The following is a 24,352-nucleotide window of genomic DNA, read 5'->3' on the forward strand; positions in this document are numbered from 1 at the left end:
CCCCTCCTTCCAGTCTCTTCTAATATTCCTTAATTCTTTCTCCAACTCTCTTCTGCCTGTTCCCCTCTCTCCTTAAATCTGTATCTCTTCCCTTTGGCTGCCTCAGCTTGTTGCAGTCTGAAGTCTCATCCCTGCACGGGTCCCCCTCCCCCCCTCAGAGTGCATGCAAAGACAAAAGGCCAGAGCTGCTTGTTGGAACACTGCCCCCTTCCTTCCTGCACCGCCTTGAGTTTGCGGAGGAGAGTCTGACCTATAGAACAGGAACCAAGCTCACAGTGTAGAAAAAAGTAACAAACACAGAATGGGGCCTGGCTGGACTCTTGCATAAGCCTTTCATGGAGATTACTGGTAGTAGGGGAGAGGAGAACCAGGGTAGGGCGAAAGCCTAGTTTTTCCCGTGTGTGTTTTTATATGTGTTACAGCCTTTGTTTTGCCTTTTCATGTAGTGGAGAGAGGATACATGGTTGCCCAGAGCTGGAGGATTAGGGGCAACCAGCTGATTTTAACTGAAAGATCTGTTTTTCCCCCTTTCTTACTCATTTTGTGGGAAAAAACACAAAGGAAGAAGCAGGGACACTGGATAGAAGAGAGGAACAGGGACCATGGAGAGTGTAAGAGTGAGAGAGAGAGAGGGTGAGAGAGGGAGAGGAGAAGGGAGGCAGAGTAGGAAATAGAAGCAGTCCAGTGCTGCAGAATGGGGTAAAACCAAGAGGCACAATCAAACAGAGGTCAGGTACCGAGGCTGTTTAAATTCTACTTGCTATCTCTGTGTGCTCGATGTGTTTTTGGCTTACACAGTGTTTGTGGTATTTCCTGGAATGTGCATCTGTTATTTGTCTTTCATTTTCCTTTTTGCCATCAATCTTTCCATCCATATAAACCAGCTTTCAATCTCTGGTGTGCATGTTTATTCCAGAAACATTCTCCATAGTGTGTGTTTTTTCAGGCCTACCGTTTGATTCAGCTTGGCAAACATGAATTCCAGCCTTATTCTGAACACATACTCTTCAAATCCGCATCAATAATATTAACGCACACCTAAGGCGATATTTTTGCAGGAATCTTGAAAATTTGATGGCGAAAAAAGGCAGCTCTTGTGTCTCCAGTGTGGCAGTCACTGCAGCACACACATTATGCAGGGTGACCAGAACTGGCTGAAACCGGTTTGAGGCAGACGAGGAGGCTCAGAAACAATACAGTCACTGTGCTACAGGCAGATAGCTGAGTGCTCCATGGCAATCAAACCAGCAAAAGGGGCTTCAGGAATGCTCCAGCCCCTACTAGGGGCATTGAAGAGACACCGTTTGCACACCTCAACACGCTTATGTATGCCAGGGCCGGTCTTACAGTGAGGAAAGGAGCCATTAGGCATTGCTGCTATGAGAACTGAGCAGAGGGCACCAGCTAGAGTGCTTGGTCACTATATGCTGTTTTTCATAGTGGTCACCATCAAGAATGGCTTTGGTTTGTTGTCCTTCCTGGCGGATCGGTTCTTGATGTGCCCAGTCTAGGGAGGGAGGTGGTGGTGGTGTTTTGATGGGGGGTGCAAAAGTGTTTTGCTGTAAAGTTGTCGGAATACTATAATGGAGGAGGAGCGGATCATTTGCATGTTTCCTATTCTATATGTTTGTTCATATTTTATTGTGTAGCTTTGTAATAGTAGAACTGTGTTGTACAGCTCCCTGATATTAAAAGCCTCGGATTGAAACTGAAGCATAAAATCACATTTGTTTCCTGTGAGGTACACCCTTGTTTGAAATCCGGCAGCTTGACCAAGGCTGTATGGCTGTAAATGTGTACAGGCCCCATATTGGCATCCACAGCTTTTCATTACAATTCTCTTGTCCTTATTTCTCTCCTTTTTCTGTCTTTTGTTTTCTTGTGCCTTCTCTGCTTACATGCATTATCACATTGGCTCCATTGTGTGTGGGAAGGCCGTCTTGGCCATGCATACCCTGTGCGTGCAGATGTTATTAGCTGTAATGGAGGCAGGGCTGCAGCGCTCTTTTCCATTTCAATAAAAACAGCAACATGAGTAAAAAGGGTTGGCTAACCTCGCAAGCACAGCATTTTTTAATATGACAAAATAGTATTTTTAAAAAAATGATATTATAGTTTTAAATAAAGTATGTTTTAGAATCTGCTTTTGCAATAGATGTATTCATGTCCCAGCTTAGTAAAATGAGCAAAAGCAAATAATAATAATAAAATTGCTAGTATAAAAGATTAATTTTTTTTGTCAAGGAAATATGCTCAACAAATTTTCTAGACAGAAACTATAGAATATCAGTTCTAAATAATCTTAAATCTTATTTACATGCATTTAAACTGATGAATTTGTGTCTCAGTGAGAGTTGCTGTTTTTGCATCTACAGGCGCGGTTGGATATTGCATACATTAGTAATTAACAAGAAGGTTTACATCTCTCAGTAGCTGATTTCAATTTGTTTTTGTATTGTATGCTTGCACAGTGAATCATTATTAAAATTAAATGAAATGAGCAAATAAAATTAGGTACTACAAATAATAAAGGCCTCATCTGGGTGTAACTTCTGAATTCTGGATTGGGAGGGCAAATATATTAGTTTAAGAAAGGTCTACTGAAAAAAAAAACCATATTGATCAACTACTAATCTGAATTGGGGAGGATCAATCAGTGGTTTCTAATATAAAATGTCTGATATCTATTATTATGAATCAGTTTTATGATATCAGAGATTTAAGAAAATTAAAAAGAATGATATAAAATGAAATAAAAACGTTGTCGGTCAGAAAATAGCTCTATAATATGATTGTATAATAGAACAACCGAAAGGTTGTTATGGCTTGAGAATACGTTTAGTCCAGGTTGTGGTCATTTTGTATAGGCTTTTGTGTAGTGCGAAAGAACATAATTGATGCAGAATGTTATTTGTTTCCATGTAATCTTGTCTTGTATTTAAGCTATTTATCAGAGGTTTTAAATTGCAGTCCCTGCTTTTGATTTACACAGTCGAACCTGGCAAAGACTCTATTTTACTTATCTAATTGTAATAGAAGTGTCTTATTCTATGTGTCCTAAAGGTTTTGCCCTCATTCTCCTAAAACCATGGGTGACATGAAAACCCCAGACTTTGATGACCTGCTTGCGGCCTTTGATATTCCTGATATGGTCGATCCCAAGGCTGCTATTGAGTCTGGCCATGATGACCATGAGGGACAGATCAAACACAGTGTCCATCATGAAGAGGACTCCCATGTCTCCTCTGGTCCAGATGTTGGGGTTAGTGTCATAGTTAAGAATGTCAGAAATTTTGATGCCAGTGAACATGCACTTTCAGAAAAGAATGTCCACCCCACTGTCAGAAATGGAGTGCACAATGGTTCCTTGCCCATGTCACCCAATAACAGATACAAAAAAGAGAGCGACAAGCTCCAAAAAAGTGAAATTCATGGGATGGCAGGAAATATTGCAACATTCAACCAGTTTAGTCCCATCTCTAGTGCTGAGGAGTTTGACGATGATGACAAGATCGAAGTAGATGACCCCGCAGACCAACAAATTAAGTTACCTTTTATACCGAACCCTTTAAGTGGTCTAAGATCGAAGCATGAAGAGCACTCCAAGCCTGTAATGGCAGATGGTCCATCAAAGCCTAAAGCGAATGGCAACCACAATCATTTGAAAGTTGAAAATATTAATCCCAATGGTCACTCAAATGTACATGACTCTCAAAAACTAAGAAAAACTGAGGAGCAGCCCAAAGAATTATCCAGGTCCCAAGACGCTAAAGAGCAAAGAGAACACGTTATTGGGTTGAGCACAACCAACCTTTCCCAATCCAAGGCCAAATCATCTTCAAAACTCTCATCCTGTATTGCTGCAATTGCTGCTCTCAGTGCGAAGAAAGCTAGCATAAAAGCAACATTTCCAAAGACCCTTTCCACACCTCAAGATTCACCCAGAGAAGCTAAAGAGATCCCCAAAGTTACAGAGAAACTTCCAGAACAGGAGTCATCTCTGGAGCTTCCCAAGAAGGTGCTCTCAAAACAGCCAGAGAGCCCTTGCAGTATTACAAGTGAAAGCAGCAGCAAAGGGTCTCCTTCATCTCCAGCGGGATCCATCCCAGTCATTCCCAAAGTCCGCATAAAAACCATCAAGACTTCTTCAGGACAGATCAAGAGGACAGTGACCAGAGTGCTGCCAGAGTTTGATCCTGAAGGCTTGAGGAAAGGTATCGATTCTCCATCAAATTTTGTTTCATCACTGCTGTCCTCATCAACCTTGCCTTCAGTCTTCTCAACTTCCACCAGAACAGCTGTACCCACCACCGTAGTAGCAACTTCTGCTGGCTCTGCTATTGAGGTAACGAAACAAATGACCATTAAGCCGTTGGCCACTGCCTTCTTACCTGTCTCAGCTGTTAAGACGGCAGGCTCCCAGGTAATTAACTTGAAACTTTCCAATAATACAACTGTGAAAGCCACAGTCATACCGGCGGCATCCGTTCAGAGTGCTAGCAGTGCCATCCTCAAAGCTGCTAATGCCATTCAGCAACAAACTGTCATGGTGCCTGCTTCCAGCCTAACAAGCCTAACCAACACCAAACTTGTGCCAAAGACTGTTCACCTCACCAACTTGAATCTTCTGCCCCAGAATGCATCAACAGCCGAGCTCCACCAGGTACTGACCAAGACCCAGCAACCCATCAAGAAAGCCCTGTTGGCCCAAAAACAACAGAAGAAAGTGTCCCGTGTCCAGGTTTTAACCAGCTCCCAGAGCTCTGTGGTAGAGGCCTTCAACAAAGTTTTAAGTGGCATTAACCCTGTGCCAGTTTATGTACCCAACCTCAGCCCTCCCACTTCAGCATGTATATCTTTACCGCCCCGTGGATACAAATGCTTGGAATGTGGTGATTCTTTTGCCTTGGAAAAAAGCCTCACTCAGCATTACGACCGTAGAAGTGTCCGCATTGAGGTCACTTGCAACCACTGTGTCAAGAATCTGGCCTTCTACAACAAGTGCAGCCTTTTGTCTCATGCCAGAAGCCACAAAGACAAAGGGGTAGTCATGCAGTGTTCACATCTCATCTTGAAGCCAATTCCAGTTGACCAGATGATCCTTGCACCATCAGCCATCTCCAGTTCCCCCACCATATTAACTAACCTTGGATTATCAATGGGGGGTAGTCAAGGGAAGGGAAACCCAAACTCTGTGATCTCTGCCCCCTCTACGGCTCCTGTTGTGGCTGCCATGCCCTTGGACAAGGACACCTCCAAAGTTTGCAGATTGAGTTTAAAGTGCTTAGAATGTAGTGAGACATTTCAGGAAGAGTCATCTCTTGCAATGCACTACCAGCAGGCTGCTGAGTCAGGTGGACAGGTGGGTATATGTATTATTTGTGATGTAAGAAAGTTTTCATTTTTTTCTTAGTGGCTATTTGCTCCCAAGTGTAAATAGCACCTAACACACATCACGGCTGTTTGCACCCCAATAGTCTGGGGGCAAGGTTATAATAGTTTTGAATTTTTTTATTTAGCTTTTATTTCTATTTTGCTTTTAATTTTTCACTCAAATTTAGTTTAGTTTTAATTTTGTTTGTTAGCTCTTTGTTAGTTTTAGTTTTGTTTGTTAGTTTAGTTTTCATTACATTTTGTTTTTATTTCAGTTTTAGTATTAAGTAGGATTTCGCTTGGGGCCCACATAGCCATAGAAATGGCCCTGCTGAAACTACACTTATGCAATCAACTACATTCTCTGCGACAGAAATGTAAATTGCACTGGGTAGGAGGCTATTGTCATATGGTAGTTTAATTATGTTACATACAGTAGTCAAATAAAGAAAACCCTCCAGCTCCATCATCTACATCTCACACTTCTTTGAAATGAGATCTACTTTTTCATGTTATTGCAATTTGCAGCAAGATCTACCATGCACTATATGTACATTGTCTCAAAACTAATATTTCTGTAGTTGTAAGTGAAATTTGACAATTCTCAATACCAGCTTTTCGCAACAAATAATGACACTAACTAATTTGAAAATGTAAGAATTGTTTGGTAGAATTATTTATTCAAGACTACCAAACAGTCCTCAATGGAGGATTCAGAGTTGAATGGTCAAGCGCCACCTGCAGGAATAAAACTTACAAGTCAGTCAGTGGCTGACAGTGTGCAATATCGGTCTGAAACAAACAAAAAACTTTCGTATGGATTTAGAAAACATTAAATATATCACATGAGTCCTATGCGGAGTCAGTGAAGATGTTAAAGTTGTCCATAGAAATGATCAGTTGTTTTTCATGGTGAGGAAAGCAGACAGGCATTTCAGACGAGCAGGTAAGAATTTAAATTTTCTGAAAGTGTAATTTTTTTTCTGAAACATTAACCCTAATGCTTTTTCTGAATGTTTGATATGATGCAGTGTATATATATTTAAGAGTATGCATTGAATTTGGGATGACAGGATTATATAGCTCTACTATTAACCATTATTAAATATATCACGGTTAATTTAACCATGAGAATTTAGAATCCATGGTTAAAACCATGAAATGCTTTATTTACACGTGGCAAAATATTATATATAGTGTTAGTAAGATTTTGTAATCCTAAAAGTGAAAACTCGTGTGCCTCTGTGGCTAGGCTAATGGAGCTGTTGCTATGGCTACGGACCATGGCTGCATGGGTTTCATGGCTAGGTGTCCTGAACTGAACTTGAACTTTCAATTCACGTGAAACTGAAGTTTAAACACACACATTACAAAATATAACGGAGGAATTTAATCTAACAGATTCATATCCATCAAAAAAGCGACTTAAATTGTCGGTCTGGCAACATTTAAATGACTGACTGAAGACAACGGATGTAAAACAAGCAGACAGAAGTCCTAGAAAGAAACACATTCTACAAATTGGACAGGGTGCTCTACAACTCGTCTAACAAATAGTTATTTTAATATTTTTAGCTGTGTTGATGTTAAAGTGATGAATTAAAGATGCCACTTTTTGTAATGTTTAAGAGTGCTGAGAGCTTGTGGTGCATTTGTGTGCTATCAGTGAATAAACTTTGAAAAGCTGCATCTTAAATAGTCCTCATTATTTAAAGCATTGCTTCTGTTCAAATTCACCGCATTCAACAATAAAATGTCAATTTTTGTCATGATTGGAAGTTCCCATTAAATTCCCATATTATGCATATTCACAGGTTTATTTGTAAGGTGTTGTATAGTATTTAGAGTCTGTTGCAGATTCTTTATGTTGTTGTGTCTGACAGAACAACACATTGTTTTAATAAACTGATGCAGAAGAAAAAACTGTTTAATGCCGTGAACTACATGTTGCGCACCCACGGTAATCTGAGCTCGGAATGTGCATAAACGGTGTTGTGTCCTAGATTGGGGCATCTCTTATTACCTCCTTTGTGTGTGTGTGTGTTTGTAGGCCTTAGGCCTGTAGTTTTCTTATTATAGGGTTTCTCCAAGCTTCCACATATCCCCCAGACAGGCGTGGACTGGCCATTGGGAGAGCCGGGACTTTTCCCAGTGGGCCAGCTGCGAAATGGGGCTGCATAGGCCACGTGTTATGCAGAACATGCCGCAAATGGTCAGCGATATTATTGTTTATATTATTACTGTTATTACTCATTGTGTAATACGTTGTAATGAAACATTATGACAAACCCAAAAGGTTTTAAGGGTTTAATAACATTCCACAACAAAAACGAAGACTAAACCTTATGTAAGATTATTTTAATTTTATTTTAGTTTCAGAGCCTTGAATTTTTAGTTTAGTTTCAGTTTTTCCAATTATATTATTTTTATTTCAGTTTACGAAAATGTTTTTTTTTTGCAATTAGTTTTAGTTTACGATAATAACCTTGGTCTGGGTGAACCATGGAAAGTTACGACAAAGTGTCGCTGCAGTGGTGTAGAGTGTGAAGACTGGTTTGAATGTGATTTTTGTGCAAGTGACCAGAGTTCAAACTCGCCTTTTGTCCCACTCTTCTGCTCATCTTGTTTCCCTGGCTCCACTCTTAATATTTCCTTTAATACTACTTTCAATAATAAATGACAGTAAACATCAAATTTGACTTCCTCACAGTGATTTGGTCACAGACATTTGCTCGGATGGGGAGTTTAGAGAAGGGTTTGGTCTGAGTTGGGAGCAGGTTTTGTTGGTCACACAAGTTTGGTGTGCATAGAGCGATGACTTTCTTCAACCATTTGGCATTGGTTGTATCTAGATTGTATTACTCCTTTTGTGAAAGTCTCATGAGAAGACTAAGGACCGAAAAATTCGCTATGCAAGTACGTGAATGCAGACTCATCGTGCAACACAAGCTAGATTTCACACGTTGTTATATAACGTCTAGGTTACGTATGTAACCTCCGTTCCCCGATGGAGGGAACAAGACGTTGTGTCAGAGAAGCGACACTAGGGGTCTCTCTTGAGCGCCGATATTCACCTCTGAACTATGAAAAAAGGCCAATGAGAGTTGGCAACCAGTATTTGCATGTCCCGCCCCCGGACATACAGGTATTTAAGCGGCGCAAATACGGGAGTTCATTCAGGATTTTTCTGAGAATTTTTACACACAGGGGGAGTCCGAACAGGAGGCCTTACCTGTGGGGCACCTATACCAGTACAGGGTAGCTTGCGTTACCCGCAGTGGTTTGGGTCGGCGAGTTCCTCCGCAGAACTGCGACCCACGAGGGCTAGGGAGGAGTCAACCAGTGTCCCAAACCTGGGATCTCCTGGGAATGAAGGCGCACTGTTTCCCCCTGGTTAGGGGTAAGGGCGCTGGGTGCAAGCGATTCACCCAGTCAGATCGTGGACGTGCCACCGAGTTCTACGGGCTCGGTACCTGAGAGAACACAGGACGATACTGACTCAACTCGGAGATTGTAGAATCTCGCAAAAGTGTTAGGTGTTGCCCAGCCCGCTGCTCTACAAATGTCTGCTAGGGCAGTGCCCCTAGCCAGTGCCCACGAGGACGCAACACTCCTGGTGGAGTGGGCTCTGACCCACAAAGGGGGGGGGGCACGGCCTGGGTGTGATAAGCCGGGGAAATGGCGTCGACAACCCAGTGGGCGAGTCTCTGCTTGGAGACAGCATTCCCTTTCTGCTGTCCCCCAAAGCAAACGAAGAGCTGCTCAGAGCGTCTGGTGCTCTGTGTGCCGTCCAGGTAAATATGTAAGGCACGAACTGGACACAGCAGTGAAAGGGCTGGGTCTGCCTCCTCCCGGGGCAGCGCTTGCAGGTTCACCACCTGATCCCTGAAGGGTGTGGTAGGAACCTTGGGCACGTAGCCCGGTCGCGGTCTTAGGATCACGAACGAACTCCAGGCAAGCATCGCTAACAGAGAACGCATGCAGGTCCCCGACCCTCTTGATGGAAGCGAGCACGATCAGCAGGGCGGTCTTGAGAGAGAGGGCCCTGAGTCCAACGGAGTCAAGCGGCTCGAAGGGGGGTCTCCGGAGTCCCATAAGGACGACCGAGAGATCCCAGGAGGGAAACAGGTTAGGCCGGGAGGGAGTCATCCTCCAGGCACCTTTTAGGAACCTGACGATTAAGTCGTGCTTACCAAGAGTCAAGTGTCGTGGTGGGCCGCGATAGCGGCAACATACACCTTGAGGGTGGAGGGGGACAGCCTCCTCTCCAGCCTCTCCTGAAGAAACACGAGCACTGACCTAACTGCGCACTTCTGTGGGTCTTCGGCTCGGGAAGAACACCAGTCCGCGAACAGACGCCACTTCAGGGCGTAAAGATGCCTGGTCGAAGGGGCTCTGGCTTGGTTAATAGTGTCTATGACGGCCGAAGGTAGGCCGGCTAGATCCTCCGCGTCCCGTCCAGGGACCAGACGTGGAGATTCCAGAGGTCTGGATGCGGATGCCAGAGCGTGCCCCGTCCCTGAGAAAGAAGGTCCTTCCTCAGGGGAATTCGCCAGGGAGGGGCTGTCATGAGGAGCGTGAGATCCGAAAACCACGTCCGGTTGGGCCAGTAGGGGGCCACCAGAGTGACTTGCTCCTTGTCCTCCCTGACCTTGCATAGCACCTGTGCAAGAAGGCTCACTGGGGGAAAAGCGTACTTGCGCAGCCCCGCGGGCCAGCTGTGCGCCAGAGCATCTGTCCCAAGGGGAGCCTCTGTGAGGGTATACCAGAGCGGACAGTGGGAGGTTTCCTGGGAGGCAAACAGGTCTACCTGGGCCTTGCCGAACCTGTCCCAAATCAGCTGGACCGATTGGGGGTGGAGCCTCCACTCTCGGCCGGGCAAGTTTTGTCTTGACAGCGCGTCCGCTATCACATTGAGGTTGCCGGGGATGTGAGTGGCGTGCATTGACTCCAGTCGCTGCTGACTCCAAAGGAGGAGACGACGGGCGAGCTGTGACATGTGGAGGGAGCGTACTCCGCCTTGGCGGTTTATGTAGGCCACCACCGTGGTGCTGTCTGTCCTGACTAGGACGTGCTTGCCACGAATCAATGGAAGAAATTTCTTCAGGGCAAGAAAAACGGCCAGCAGCTCTAGGCAGTTGATGTGCCAGCGCAGCGGGCCTCGGTTCCACCGGCCTGCGGCTGCGCGCCCGTTGCACACGGCGCCCCAACCCGATTTGGAGGCGTCGGTTGTAACCAGAACGCAACGGGACACCTGCTGCAAGGGTACTCCTGCCCGTAGAAAGCAGAGGTCTGTCCAGGGTTTGAAGGTTTGGCGGCAGGCAGGGGTAACTTCCACGCCGTGCGTGCCGTGGTGCCATGCTCATCTCGGGACTCAAGTCTGGAGCCAATGCTGAAGTGGTCTCATATGCATCAACCCCAGTGGCACGGCCGCCGCGGAGGATGCCATATGCCCCAGGAGCCGTTGGAAACGTTTCAAAGGGACCACGGTGCCTGGTTCGAAAGAAGCGAGGCATTCCAGCACTGACTGAGCACGCTCGTTGGAGAGACGTGCTGTCATTGAGACTGAGTCTAACTCCAAACCGAGAAAAGAGATGCTCTGGACCGGGGTGAGCTTGCTCTTTTCCCAGTTGACCTGAAACCCTAAACGGCCGAGGTGCTCGAGCACCTGGTCTCTGTGTGCGCATAGTAATTCCTGCGAGGAGGCCAAAATGAGCCAGTCGTCGAGGTAATTGAGTATGTGTATGCCCGCTCCTCGTAGCGGGGCAAGAGCCGCCTCTGCGACCTTCGTGAAGACGCGAGGGGACAGAGACAGGCCGAAGGGGAGGACCTTGTACTGATACGCCTGGCCGTCGAACGCGAACCGTAGAAAGGGTCAATGTCGAGGGCGAATTGAGACGTGGAAGTACGCGTCCTTCAGGTCTACCGCTGCAACCCAATCTAGATGCCGGACGCCAGATAAAATTTGTTTCTGGGTAAGCATTTTGAATGGGAGTTTGGACAAGGTCCGATTGAAAACTCGCAGGTCCAAGATCGGTCGTATGCCGCCGCCTTTCTTGGGTACAACGAAGTAAGGTCTGTAGAAACCCTTCTTCGTTTCGGTCGGAGGGACAGGCTCTATCGCGTCCTTGATTAGAATGGAGGCGATTTCCTCGCGCAGGGAGTGGGCATGTTCGCCGTGCACTGCGGAGGAACGAACGCCCACAAAGGGGGGCGGAGACCTGGCAAACTGAATTGCGTAACAGAGTCGGATGGTCCGGTGCAGCCACCGTGACGAGCTGGGCAGTGAAAGCCATGCCTCTAAGCTCCGTGCTAGGGGCACCAAGGGGACGAGTATTTTGGACGTACCCGGCGGGGCTTCGCAGCGGTGCGGAACAGGTAACGCGGCGTCGGGAGGCACTATGGCGTCCCGAGGCTCTGGTGCTCAGAATAAATTCAAAGCACTTACCTTGTTCCGCGCACCCGGCAGGGGGCGGGTTCGTGACTGAGGAGGAGGTCTGATGCTGGCGTCCTCTGGACTCGTCTGAACCGACCGGCCGGGGAACATTCTTGGGGCTGAGGGCCGGAGCACCGCATCCTGGGTGCCGAGATGTTGAGGCCTGAAAGCACAGTGCCGTGAGAATGCCATTTGCGGGCCATGTGACCCAGAGGTAAAGGAAATAGCTCTTTTATTGAGAATTTGGGACGGAGGCTGCGGCAAATGAAAAAACAAAAGATTCTTCTCCCGGCCCTCCACCGGGGGACGGAGTGGTCTTACCACCTCCGGAGCTAACTTCTTGTCCTCTGGGTCCGCTGTCTCAGGGACGCTTGGTAGCCTTCCGGGTCCTCGAAGGGGTCCGTGAGGCAGGGGGCGTACGCTTCCTGCGGTTTGCTCGAAGCCGGGGCTGAGAGCTGGGCCCAGGTTGGGGCAGAGCAGAAGGTCTTCTGGCCGCGGGAGGACGCCCTCAGCGAGCAGGTGGGGCCTGGGCCGTGGCGGCAAGCTTGCGGCGCGGCATGATGTGCGAAATGGCCTCTGTCTGCTTCTTCACCAGGGAGAACTGCTGGGCAAAGTCCTCAACGGTGTCGCCGAAGAGACCGAACTGGGAGACAGGGGCGTTGAGGAAGCGAGTCTTGTCAGCTTCACGCATCTCAACCAAGTCCAGCCATTGCTGACGTTCCTGGACCACCAGAGTGGCCATCGCCTGCCCGAGTGCCTGCGCTGTGACCTTCGTCGCTCTCAGGGCGAGGTCGGTCGCTGAGCGCAGTTCCTGCAGCGTGTCGGGATCAGGGCCACCCCCGTGCATGTTGCGAAGTGCCTTGGCTTGGTGGACCTGCAGGAGAGCCATGGCATGCAGGGCGGAAGCGGCGCGTCCGGTAACGCTGTAGGCCTTCGCGGTGAGCGAGGATGTTGCTCTACAGGACCGGGAAGGGAGTACAGGGCGGCTCCGCCAGGTGGTAGTGCTTCCGGGAAATAAGTGGAGCGCAACAGCTCTATCCACCTGGGGGATCTCCGTGTACGGTGGTGAGGGCGGATGAGCAGGTGGCGGTGCGACGAGTGGAGAGGGGTGCTCTCCACGAAGACATCAGCTCATCATGCACCTCCGGGAAGAAAGGAACCGGGGGGGGGGGGCGAGGCTGTGAGCGGCGCCCAACGCCCAAGAACCAATCGTCCAGCTGTGATGGCTGTGGGGAGGATGGAGGGTTCCAATCCAGACCCACGCTGTTGGCTGCCCGGGAAAGCATATCGGACATATGAGACAACGCCTGTGGCCGTCGGAAGCGGAGAGTACTCTACCGCATCCAGGAACAACACAGGGGCGGAAAGTCATCTTTATAAAGACGCGTCCTTAAAAGGACGTTCAACGCTGCTGTGTTTTTGCTCTTTTAGAGGAAATTACTCTTTTAAATAAAATCACTCTTTTATGAATGAAAGAACTCGTGAGAGATCTTTCTTATCTGCAACTGTCGATGCGCTCAGGGGCAGGAAGTGCACAGCCGTGCAAACAGGAGAAAGCCGCTGTTGTGCGCCGTAGAATCCAACAGCATGCAGCAGAGGATAGCAGGAACTCGGTGTGTAAAACGCAGCAGTCTGCAAACACGACCATCGGCTCCGAAGAAATTTTCTGAATGAACTCCCGTATTTGCCGCTTAAATACCTGTATGTCCGGGGGCGGGACATGCAAATACTGGTTGCCAACTCTCATTGGCCTTTTTTCATAGTTCAGAGGTGAATATCGGCGCTCAAGAGAGACCCCTAGTGTCGCTTCTCTGACACAACGTGGAGAGAGTGACAGAAGGGGAACTATAAATATAACTAGACTATAATAATATATAACTTTGCACAACTACATGTTGCATTCTAAACGTTGCCACAAGGGGCGCTATAGTGAATATACTTCTATGGGGAGTTTTCTCTTTCAACTCAACTACTGTCATGGCAGAGCAACAGTTTGAAGAGAATATTGTTTAGCAAGTAAATTAAAGTCAATATATTTATAGCAACTTACCTGACACATCCAGTTTAATGGCACAGATGTTGGAAGGTAACTCTATCACTTGAGTACTGAGATTTGTTCCCACCATGGTAACACAAGAACGCATGTTAAGCATGTTCAACCGGACCTTGCGTTGGCCAAGCAATCTGCATTCATGTACTTACACAGAGTATGTTTGTGTCAGGTGTTGGTGTTGTTTTATGTGGGACTCCCCCCAAAAAACCCACAATAAACATACTGCAGTGATGCCCCTATACTGTATGTATTTATTTATGGTATTTAAATTGGGGTCCAAATAGTATCTGCCACTATTTATAAATACACTATTTATGCTGTAAATGGCATTTGTCATTATTTGCTGTCATTATGGCCCAAGGTTGCAAATAATGACAGATGCCATTTATACCCCAGTTTAAATAGTGGCAGATATTATTTGGACCCCAATTTAAATAGCATACATTTTTATTTTTGGGTGCACAAGGGTGCAAATAGCAACTTCAATATTTTAACAACATACACTCATTCATTTTACTGAAGTTAAGACTTTTTTATACAATTTAAATTTAGTTTGTTCTTTTTCTTCAATTAAAACAGAAAACCTGCACCATTTGCCAAATGCTACTGCCAAACCAATGCAGTTTTGCCTCCCATCAACGGATCCATCAGCACAAGTCTCCATATATCTGCCCTGAGTGTGGAGCTATCTGTCGATCTGTCCATTTTCTGTCCCATGTGACTAAGAACTGCCTGCACTACACACGCCAAGTTGGCTACCGGTTAGTACCCCATTTCTACCAATAACGGTCAGGGCACAAAACAAGCTCCATGTATCCTATAAATGGCTCCATGCCTCCCAGAAATGGCTTTCTATGTAATTAAATGAAATTGTATTTGTATATAAGCTCATAATATATAATTACAACACTAGGCAAATTTTAAAGGGACAGTTTACCCAAAAATGTATTGCTCATCTTTCGATACTATAAAAGTGAATGGTAGAATGCCTCATTAGGGATTTTAAACGACAACAGAAATTTTCATTTTTGGTTGAACTATCCCATTAACCTCACCCAAAGATCAGCAAAACTAGGTAACAATCTTTGCAGGCCTCAAATAATTTTTTTCCCTTATATCTTAGTTGCCTCAAAAGCTCCTATCTATGCAAGAAAATGGATTGTGCTACAAAGTGTCCTTAAGTGTTTAATTTGTTTTGAGTGGAACATGAAATGAGTGCTCGTCATGCTTTCACAATGGCAATCACAGAGCTATTCACTGTAATTATTCTGTCCTTCACCCATAATTGATGCCACATTAAAGGTGACTGGCATCGATTATTGAAACAAAGAAAGGCAAATTGGTTCTTTGCATGAGTAACACTCTTTTTCTTCCTTGGGCATAGCTGTGTACACTGTTGTGTCATCTTTGCTGACGTTACCGCCCTCAAGTCACACATTCAGGGATCCCACTGTGAAATCTTCTACAAATGCCCCATCTGTCCTATGGCTTTCAAATCTGCCCCGGGTACACATTCCCATGCTTACACCCAGCACCCAGGAGTTAAAATTGGAGAGCCCAAGTGAGTCTTTTCTCTGTAAAACCATTTAATATTTAATGTAAAATGGTGCTTGTTTGAAAATTACAGTGGAGTCCATAAGTCTGAGACCACTAATGAAAATGCTTTTTTATATATACACTGGCAGCCAAAAGTTTGGAATAATGTACAAATTGGTACTTTAATTCACCAAAGTGGCATTCAACTGATCACAAAGTTTAGTCAGGACATTACTGATGTAAAAAACAGCACCATCACTACTTGAAAAAAGTAATTTTTGATCATATCTTGACAGGCCCCATTTCCAGCAGCCATCACTCCAACATCTTATCCTTGAGTTATCGTGCTAAATAGCTGATTTGGTTCTAGAAAATTACTTGCCATTATATCAAACACAGTTAAAAGCTGTTTGGTTCATTAAATGAAGCGTTACATTGTCTTTGTTTTTGTTTTTGAGTTGCCACAGTATGCAATAGACTGGCATGTTTTAAGGTCAAAATTAGGTAAAAACAAAAATGGCAAAAAAAGAAACCGCTTTCTCTAGAAACTCGTTAGTCAATCATTCTTTTGAGGAATGAAGGATATACAATGCTTGAAATTGCCAAAAACTGAAGATTTCATACAAAGGTGTACACTACAGTCTTCAAAGACAACACAACTGGCTCTAACAAGGACAGAAAGAGATGTGGAAGTCCAGATGTACAACTAAACAAGAGGATAAGTATATCAGAGTCTCTAGTTTAACAAATAGATGCCTCAAATGTCCTCCGCTGACAGTTTCATTGAATTCTTCCAGCTCAACACCAGTTTCATGTACAACAGTAAAGAGAAGACTCAGGGGTGCAGCCTTATGGGAAGAACTGCAAAGAAAAAGCCACTTTTGAAACAGAAAAACAAAAGGTTAGAGTGGGCAAAGAAACAGACATTGAACAACAGATAATTGGAAAAGTGTGTTATGGATCTTAACCCATTGAGCTTTTGTGGGATCAGCTAGATTGTAAGATGTGTGAGAAGTGCCCAATAAGACAGCCAAAACTGTGGCAAGTGCTACAGGAAGTGTGGGGTGAAATGTCACCTGAGTATCTGGACAAACTGACAGCTAGAATGCCAAGGATCTGCAAAGCTGTCATTGCTGCACATGGAGGATTTTTTTATGAGAACTCTTTGTAGTTTAAGAAGTTTTGAATATTTTTTCAAATTGTAATAGTAATTTTTCATGTTATTAATGTCCTGACTATACTTTGTGATCAGTTGAATACCACTTAGGTGAATAAAAGTAACAATTTCTTTCCATAAGAGCAAAACATGTACATTATTCCAAACTTTTGGCCACCAGTGTATACATAAAAAATTTGCAGTATTATTTTGTAATCCAGGTTATTCCAGCATAGTGTGGGAATGTTACTTAATGCTGGCTTTGTTTACCATTCTTACAAAGGAGTTAAAAATGTTCAATGTTTTTATGGTCACAAATTTGCTTAAATTACATTAGTGAGTGAGAAATAGTGCTGACTCTTAAATATTTCTTATTTATAACATTATTTCTTATTTTCATGTCAATCCTTCATTTTTGAGAAATATTTTACATTTTTCAAAATCATAAATTATGTTTATTTCCAGGTTTAAATGTAATCCCAGATTTTCAAAGTAGATTTATAGACACTACTGTGTTGGAATAACATGATATTTTCTTTCTTAAGTTGCTATTGTTCATTCCTGTAATTTTTAAGTAGGAATTTTAGGAGTTTTAAGATTATTTGTTTAGCTGTACCTCAGGAAATATCTTATTTTTATAAATCACACAGTTATAATTAAATAGATTTATAATATAGATATTGAAAATGTTTCTGTTGACTGTAGACATTCTTTTGGGGTTTTATGCTTTCCTTTTTGGAGGCAAAACACTTCCAAATCAATTTGTTATTGTGCGTACATGGTCTTTGCACTTCATTGTTACAAAGCAGCTCACAATAATTACTGTAGTACAGTGGACAGTAACTCAATAGGTGTGTCAAATTTGTTCATTTAGAACACATACATCACTAACCTTTTCAAGTGGAGAAACAATTATGCATGGTGACTTTAATTACTGCATCCTTTCTATAAACCCAACCATCCTCCCATGAACCCTGTCATGTACATCAACACTTGCTAATGGAAAGAGCAGATGGTTTGTTTGCACTTCTTATGTTACCTGTAACCATGTTGGAAACATGATCATCTGGCTCATTGACAATGTGAGCATTTAATGCAGAATGATTAGGCATCCTTCTTTGTGGTAGTTTCAGTGGTCATAATTCCTTTAACATAAATGTTGCAGATATTTTTGTGTTGGAGAGAGAGAAGGTGCTCTGAGCTATGGTATTGGTATGGTATGGTAGTCTAACCTAAACTATTGAACTTTGTAATGGAATTAAAACCTATACCAATAAGAAACAAAGCACGTTAGAAAGGACACTCTTCATTCAAAATGTATGTTTTGCTATTTTGCAGGTTGATCTACAAGTGTTCCATGTGTGACACTGTTTTTACCCAACAGACGTTGCTATACACGCACTTCGACCAGCACATATCTAGTCAGAAAGTGTCAGTCTTCAAGTGTCCCGACTGTTCCATGCACTATGCCCAAAAGCAGTTAATGTTGGATCATATTAAAGTAAGAGAATTAAATCAGGCTTAAAGGGATACTTCTATTTAAAATCTCTAAAAGAAACCATTTGCATTGTTACAAACTCATACACCTTGAATGAAATGTTGTGTTCAGTGGTGTTTTCTAAAACAGTTGGCACTTTAAAGACCATCAAGGGTTCTCCTAACCTGGGCATCAATCTTCCGCTCAGCTCCAAACCTACTAATTCAATAAGCCCCAGCCCCAACATCAAGGAAGGTGACTCTGTCATCAGCCTGGAGAAGGGAGAGAAGAAGCCATCATCCCTGACAAAGAAGAACACCAATGGGACAGACATTCCCAAAAAAGTACAATCTTCCACTTCCTGTCCTGGCTGGACCTGCAGGGAGTGTGACCGGCTGTTTACACAGAGAGAAGTCTTCGTCTCGCACATGAAAAGAGAGCATGGGAAGGTGGGATCAAAATATAGTACAGCTCAACTACTGAGGCTTTGGCCACTTCCACACTAATACGTTTTGTTTGAAAATACATTTATTTTGCTACGTTTTAATATCCAGACCTGAACTGTTTTCCTTCTCCGAAAACAGAGACTTTCGAAAACACTTCCCATAACAGTATACTTTGGAAAATAATGACGTTGGTAAACTGAAAACTGAGTTTTCAAATGAAAATGTATTAAGTTTGTAGGATGAGCAACCATAGTGTACACTTTTAGTGTGAACACCTCTACTTAGCATGCATGGAAGGAAATATTCAGATATTTGCAAATGGATTTTCTGACTAAAATGGCAATTTTTCTTTCTCTGTCTCACTTCAACACCAGCAACTGAAAAAGCACCCTTGTCGACAGTGTGATAAGTCCTTTAGTTCCTCACACAGTTTATGCAGACACAACAGAATCAAACACAAGGGCCTGCAGAAGGTCTACTCATGCCAGTGAGTATTGTGTGTTTCTTGATCCTTCAGAATTTCCTTTAGTTGCATCTGTACTGGTGAAGTTACTCACAAATCCTCCTGATTGTCTGAAATACATACGAGAGTCAAACAGATCTGTCAACTCTATTTCCCCAGACACTGTCCAGAACCCAGTCGCACGTTTGCCAGAAGATTGCTGCTTGAGAAACACATTCAGCTGATACACGGCATCAAAGACTCAAAGGCCAAGATTCCAGCAGATTCCAGCAAAACGGAGGACACTGCGGGCAAAGAGCAGGTAAGTAAACCAGTGCATAGTGTATTTAGTATATCAAATCCTTAATGTGGTGAATATATAGGCTATATAAAGCTTCATTTGGTAAACACTTTGCATTTTAACGGAGCCAAGTCTCCATTATTTCAAAATAAGGGTCCCAAAATAAGAAAGTGTATTTTGGGCTTTTTCTTAGTCTTGCCTTGTGCTCTAAATCTTCATTTTTTTCTAGTTTATGTTTAATTTTTAGTTATTATTGGAATTATGGTTACACAATAACTGCATCTGGGACTTAATTTTTGCACTCTTGAAGCCTCTATGTCTGTCCCCATCAAAGTAAGGAAAGCCAATGAATCAGTTATCAGCCTTTTCCAACACCTTAAGGGGTGGTCACACTACACATCGCACTTCAGTCAATCCCAATCAAATGCATCCGAACGCTGGAGAACGGAAATGCAAGCTCATGTGAATAAATTTTGTGCGACGCTACCAATGCGTATCAAAGTTCTCCATCCCTTAATTGGCTACATCACTCTACTCTCTCCTCTCCACCAATAGCTGGTGTGTGGTGGGCGTTCTGTTGCAACGGCCATAGGTGGATGATTTATAGCAACAAGAAAGGTTGTTGATCCAAGAACATGGCCTTCTTAAAACCCTCATTGAATAATGTTATGCAGTATATGAACTTGTGAAGGTGGTCTTATTTCATGATTTATTAGTAAGTGTAGTTCCTGTAGCTCAAGTGGTAGAGCATGTTGCTAGAAACGTCAATGGCATGGGTTTGATTCCCAAGAAACTTATGTACTGATAAAATATATACTTTCAAGGCACTGTAACTCACTTTAGAGGGTGTCTGAAAAATGGTTAAATGTAGTATGCTTGTTAATTTTCGATAAATACTATAAATTAAGAGACGTTTTGAAGAAGCATTGTTTTTTCTCTCTCTCTCTCTCAGGTACCCAGTCCTAAACGCAAGCTCAACTCTGATGATGAGGATGCCGTGGGAGAAGATGAATTGAAGGAGGACGGAAAGGGCGAATCTCCCGTTCAGCAGCCCAAGAGCTCTTCTGCACAACCTCTAAAAAAGCTCAAGATAAATGTTTTCAAGACACACAAATGCGCAATGTGCAGCTTTACCACCGAGGACATTGTGCGATTCCATGAACACATTCCACAGCACAAAACTGACGTCTCGTCTTATCAATGCCGCGAGTGTGGCCTGTGCTACACCTCGCATCACTCTCTCGCCCGACACCTGTTCATCGTTCACAAGTTGAAGGAGCCGCAAGGACTCGGGCGTCACAATGGGCAGCAAGAGAACACTCCACACACTGAGGCTAATGATGGTATCCCGGATACGACATGTAAAGTATGTTCTAAAACTTTTGAAACGGAGGGAGCCTTAAACACACACATGCGGACACACGGAATGGCCTTCATCAAGTCCAAACGACTGAGCACAGCTGAGAAGTGAGAGAGAGGTAGTGCCCCCTTGTGGGTGCATTGCAAATATATATATATATATATATATATATATATATATATATATATATATTTGTTTTCTTTATTTTGTCTTGTTTTCCAGCAAAAACATGTAAACAGCATCAATGGTATAATAAGACTTGTTTTCAGACTATATATTTTGAATTAATTTTATTTTTCATTCCCCATTTGCAAATTGTTTAAACCTCACTCTATTCACCTTAGCACGCAACCATCTTACGAATTTTGTCTTTGATCTACCGGTCTAGCGTTATATACACAGATATCTATGGTGTTGATGTCACTGTGTAATTACCAATCGAAGTGAATTTATAGGTTATAGAATTGTCAAAAGCTATCATGAGTATTATAAAGTGTTCAGGGGATGACATATCAACAGGAAGCAGAGGAGGAGATTTTAAAACAAGAGTATTTAATTCATAAATAAAGAGCCTACCTTCACACTGTGGATGTACTGATCAATTAGTCATTACAAATATCTCTGTACGACACCTCTGACCAGGGATTGACTGGTTATCTGGCATACCGGGCCTTTTCCTGGTGGGCCGATGCACTTTGAGGCCGATCAGGGGCAGACTGGCCACCGGCAGAACCAAGCAGGCCGGTGGGTCGACCGCGAAATGGGCCGATTGGGCCGCGATAAGCTAAAATGAGCCACCGCGTTATGTAGAACGGACCACAAAATGGGGCCACGCTATGCAGAAAAGGACAGCGCAGTTTTGTAATTTTGTCAACTACACATTTTAAACCAAATTATTAACGAGTTGAAACCTAAAAATTAAGTAGAATTACACTTATAACAGTTAAACGCTTGTGTCATGAAAATGTTTAGTGTGTCACAGAATATAAATACTTTCTGTGCTCCCATACGTAATTCATTTTGATTGACTCTTCTCATTAGCTTCAATGCAAACAGGAAGTTAGAGACAAAATGTGGAAGAGAGGGGTGCTGAAAAGGGGCGGGGCTGAATAAGATGAATGTTGTTAGAATTATGCTTAAAACCAGAAAAAAACAGTTTGCCAATGTGGTAAGAAATATGAACTTAATTCAAGATATATTCTTTGAAAATAAACTCAGAAGTACGTTTGTCTTGTTTAAAGAATGTTTAGATATTTTTACTTGGGAAGACAAAACACTTAAAAACTATTTTTTTATAGTGTAAAGTTTTTTGTTATGTTTGTACGTTTTAATAGAGACTGTATAGAAGCATTTCATGTCATATCTTCCCTCTGGCCTCTTTGTATGCTCATCTGTTGTACATACATTTACATATATATATATATACATATATGTACATATATATGACGTGTAAATCTATACACACAAAATGTGTGTTTAAAGATATGTAATATATTAAACTCTGATTTATGTGTATTTAAAATATGTATGAGAACATTTTATATTCTTTATGATAGATGTTTGTATGGGTGTTGTATAGATCTTTTATATAGATATATAAATGTTTTTATTTTTATTTTAGACTCGTGGGAGCAGATGCTGTCTTAATTGTAGGATATAAATTGAGTACTTAGTTTATTTGCGGTGTCCCGTTTCTCAAACTGCTGCTAAAAGTGCACAGAATGTCATAGATTACATGTTCTATCGGTGAAACATGTTTAACTTTAAGGACAATCAGTCCAAATTGTACAAGATAACCGAATATAGAGTCTCTAAAAGCAGTTGAAAATGTAATTAGACTGGGGAATTCGTCTGTGAATGAATGCTTTTACTTGATTTGAATTTCTGTTCTGTGAATTAGTTGTCCATTTATAATAATATAACCTAACACTACATAAGAGCAAGATACAAAACAATAGCTCTTTGAATGTATATATCTCAGCCACTGCCAAAATTTTGTGCTGAATCAAGGTGTACTTTTAAACTTGAGGTTGTCTTAAAGGTATAGTTCACTTAAAAATGTTTCTGTCACCATTACCTCACGTTGTTCCAAACCCGTTTAACTTTCTTTCTTCCATGAAACACAAAAGGATTAGGCAAAATGACATCCTCAGTCACCATTTACTTTCATTGTATGGAAAAATGACGCATTGAAAGTGAATGGTGACTGAGAGTAAAAGTCTACCTAACATCTCCTTTTGTGTTCCACGGAAGAAACAAAGTCATACGGGTTTGGAACAACATGAAAATGAGTACATTATTCACTTATTAGTGACTATCCCTTTAATACCAATTACTTTTTTGGTATCCACAATCACTATTTATTCTCAGCACCTTGTTCTAAATCATAACTTTTAGTTGAGTTATGTTTGATGGTGTTTTTGTCTTTTATTACACTACAGTATGCAAACTTTGGCCTTTAATCAAAAACATTTTTTTTAAATTTTTTTTTAAAAGAAGTAAGGATATGTATAATTAATGTGATACAAATTTACAACAATATCAATTAAATTAATCCTTAATATGTTCTTCCCCTTTAATTTAGCTTTTATGGAGCTTTTTATTTAAACCAAAGTTCCTCCTCTGTATGTTTGCTCCTATGTAGCACACCCCACTCTTAATTGCGTCTTTCCTTGTGCTTGTATCCTAAAGTCGCTAAAAAGCCAAATGTGATTAGCCATTTTTGTATTGGCCAATAACGTCATGTAACATTCCACTGAGTCGTCAATGAAATATTTCACCCAAAAACGTACAATTCTGTAATGATTTTAATTTAAATATTTAGGGTGAACTATGCCTTTAAATCACTTGAAGCTCTAATAAAAGAAACATACAAATCCTGCCTTATAAATGAACGTTTTGGTAAAAAATGTGAAACAATGTGTTCTTTTGGTTTATTTTATCCAGTGTTCCACTTAAAGGTATAGTTTACCTATAAATGAAAGTTATGTCATCATTTACTCACCCTCATGTTGTTCCGAACTGTTATGAGTTTCTTCTTTGGTACAAATAAAAGAGATATTTTGTGTACAATGGAAAAGAGCAGAGTCATCCTTTTGTTTTCCACCAAAGAAAGAAAGTCATAAGCTCTTGAATGACATAAGGGTGAGTAAATGATTACAAAACTTTCATTTTTGGGTAAACTATCCCTTTAAGTCAGCTGTTTGCTGTAGCATTTTGATTCAGCATTTTTCATTTTAAAGAGTTGAGCTCAACAACAGTTGTGAAAGTACTTTGGTTCTATTGTTCATTGTTCGTGATGTTTTCATTTGTCCTGTATTCTATCTGAGAATGCTATTATTTTGTTTTCTTTTTGGGATACATGAGTACTATTGAGGACACATATGTGCATGAGAGATGCCATTCACGGTGGTTGTTCTGTTTTATAGAATGTCTTGCTGCTGTTCGGTCGACTTGTTCTATGTTTGTGCAAAAAAGTTATTATTAATAAATTATACATAAACAAAATATTTACTATGTCTAAAGGGGATAGACTTTATCTTGTTCTTATTGTTCTTGGTTTACTTTCTTTTAATTTGCTTAAAGGAATATTAAAGGCATAAATTAAATGTATAATTTTATAAAAGCACTTACATTCATTCTTATGTTAAACCTCATGTATCATTTGAGCTGTAAATTTGTTTAAAATCAAAATTTTTACTGTCGTTTTAGGGGTTGTTGATATTTAATCGTCATGAATGTTAAGTTGCAAAATTGGCTATAACGTTACACA

General features: G+C 42.3%; 1 protein-coding gene across 1 annotated transcript; it reads left to right on the forward strand.

Moving 5' to 3' along the window:
- Positions 1-455: 455 nt before the first annotated feature.
- On the forward strand, positions 456-24,129 carry znf532 (zinc finger protein 532). Its single transcript, XM_052104170.1, has 9 exons — positions 456-728; positions 3,064-5,362; positions 14,442-14,623; positions 15,247-15,423; positions 17,893-18,064; positions 18,184-18,480; positions 18,852-18,964; positions 19,100-19,241; positions 20,173-24,129. The coding sequence occupies exons 2-9, from the start codon at positions 3,089-3,091 to the stop codon at positions 20,689-20,691; spliced, it is 3,876 nt and encodes a 1,291-aa protein (XP_051960130.1). The 5' UTR covers positions 456-728; positions 3,064-3,088; the 3' UTR covers positions 20,692-24,129.
- The last annotated feature ends 223 nt before the right edge of the window (positions 24,130-24,352 follow it).

Source organism: Xyrauchen texanus, chromosome 34, assembly GCF_025860055.1.
Source record: "Xyrauchen texanus isolate HMW12.3.18 chromosome 34, RBS_HiC_50CHRs, whole genome shotgun sequence".
Taxonomy (NCBI): domain Eukaryota; kingdom Metazoa; phylum Chordata; class Actinopteri; order Cypriniformes; family Catostomidae; genus Xyrauchen; species Xyrauchen texanus.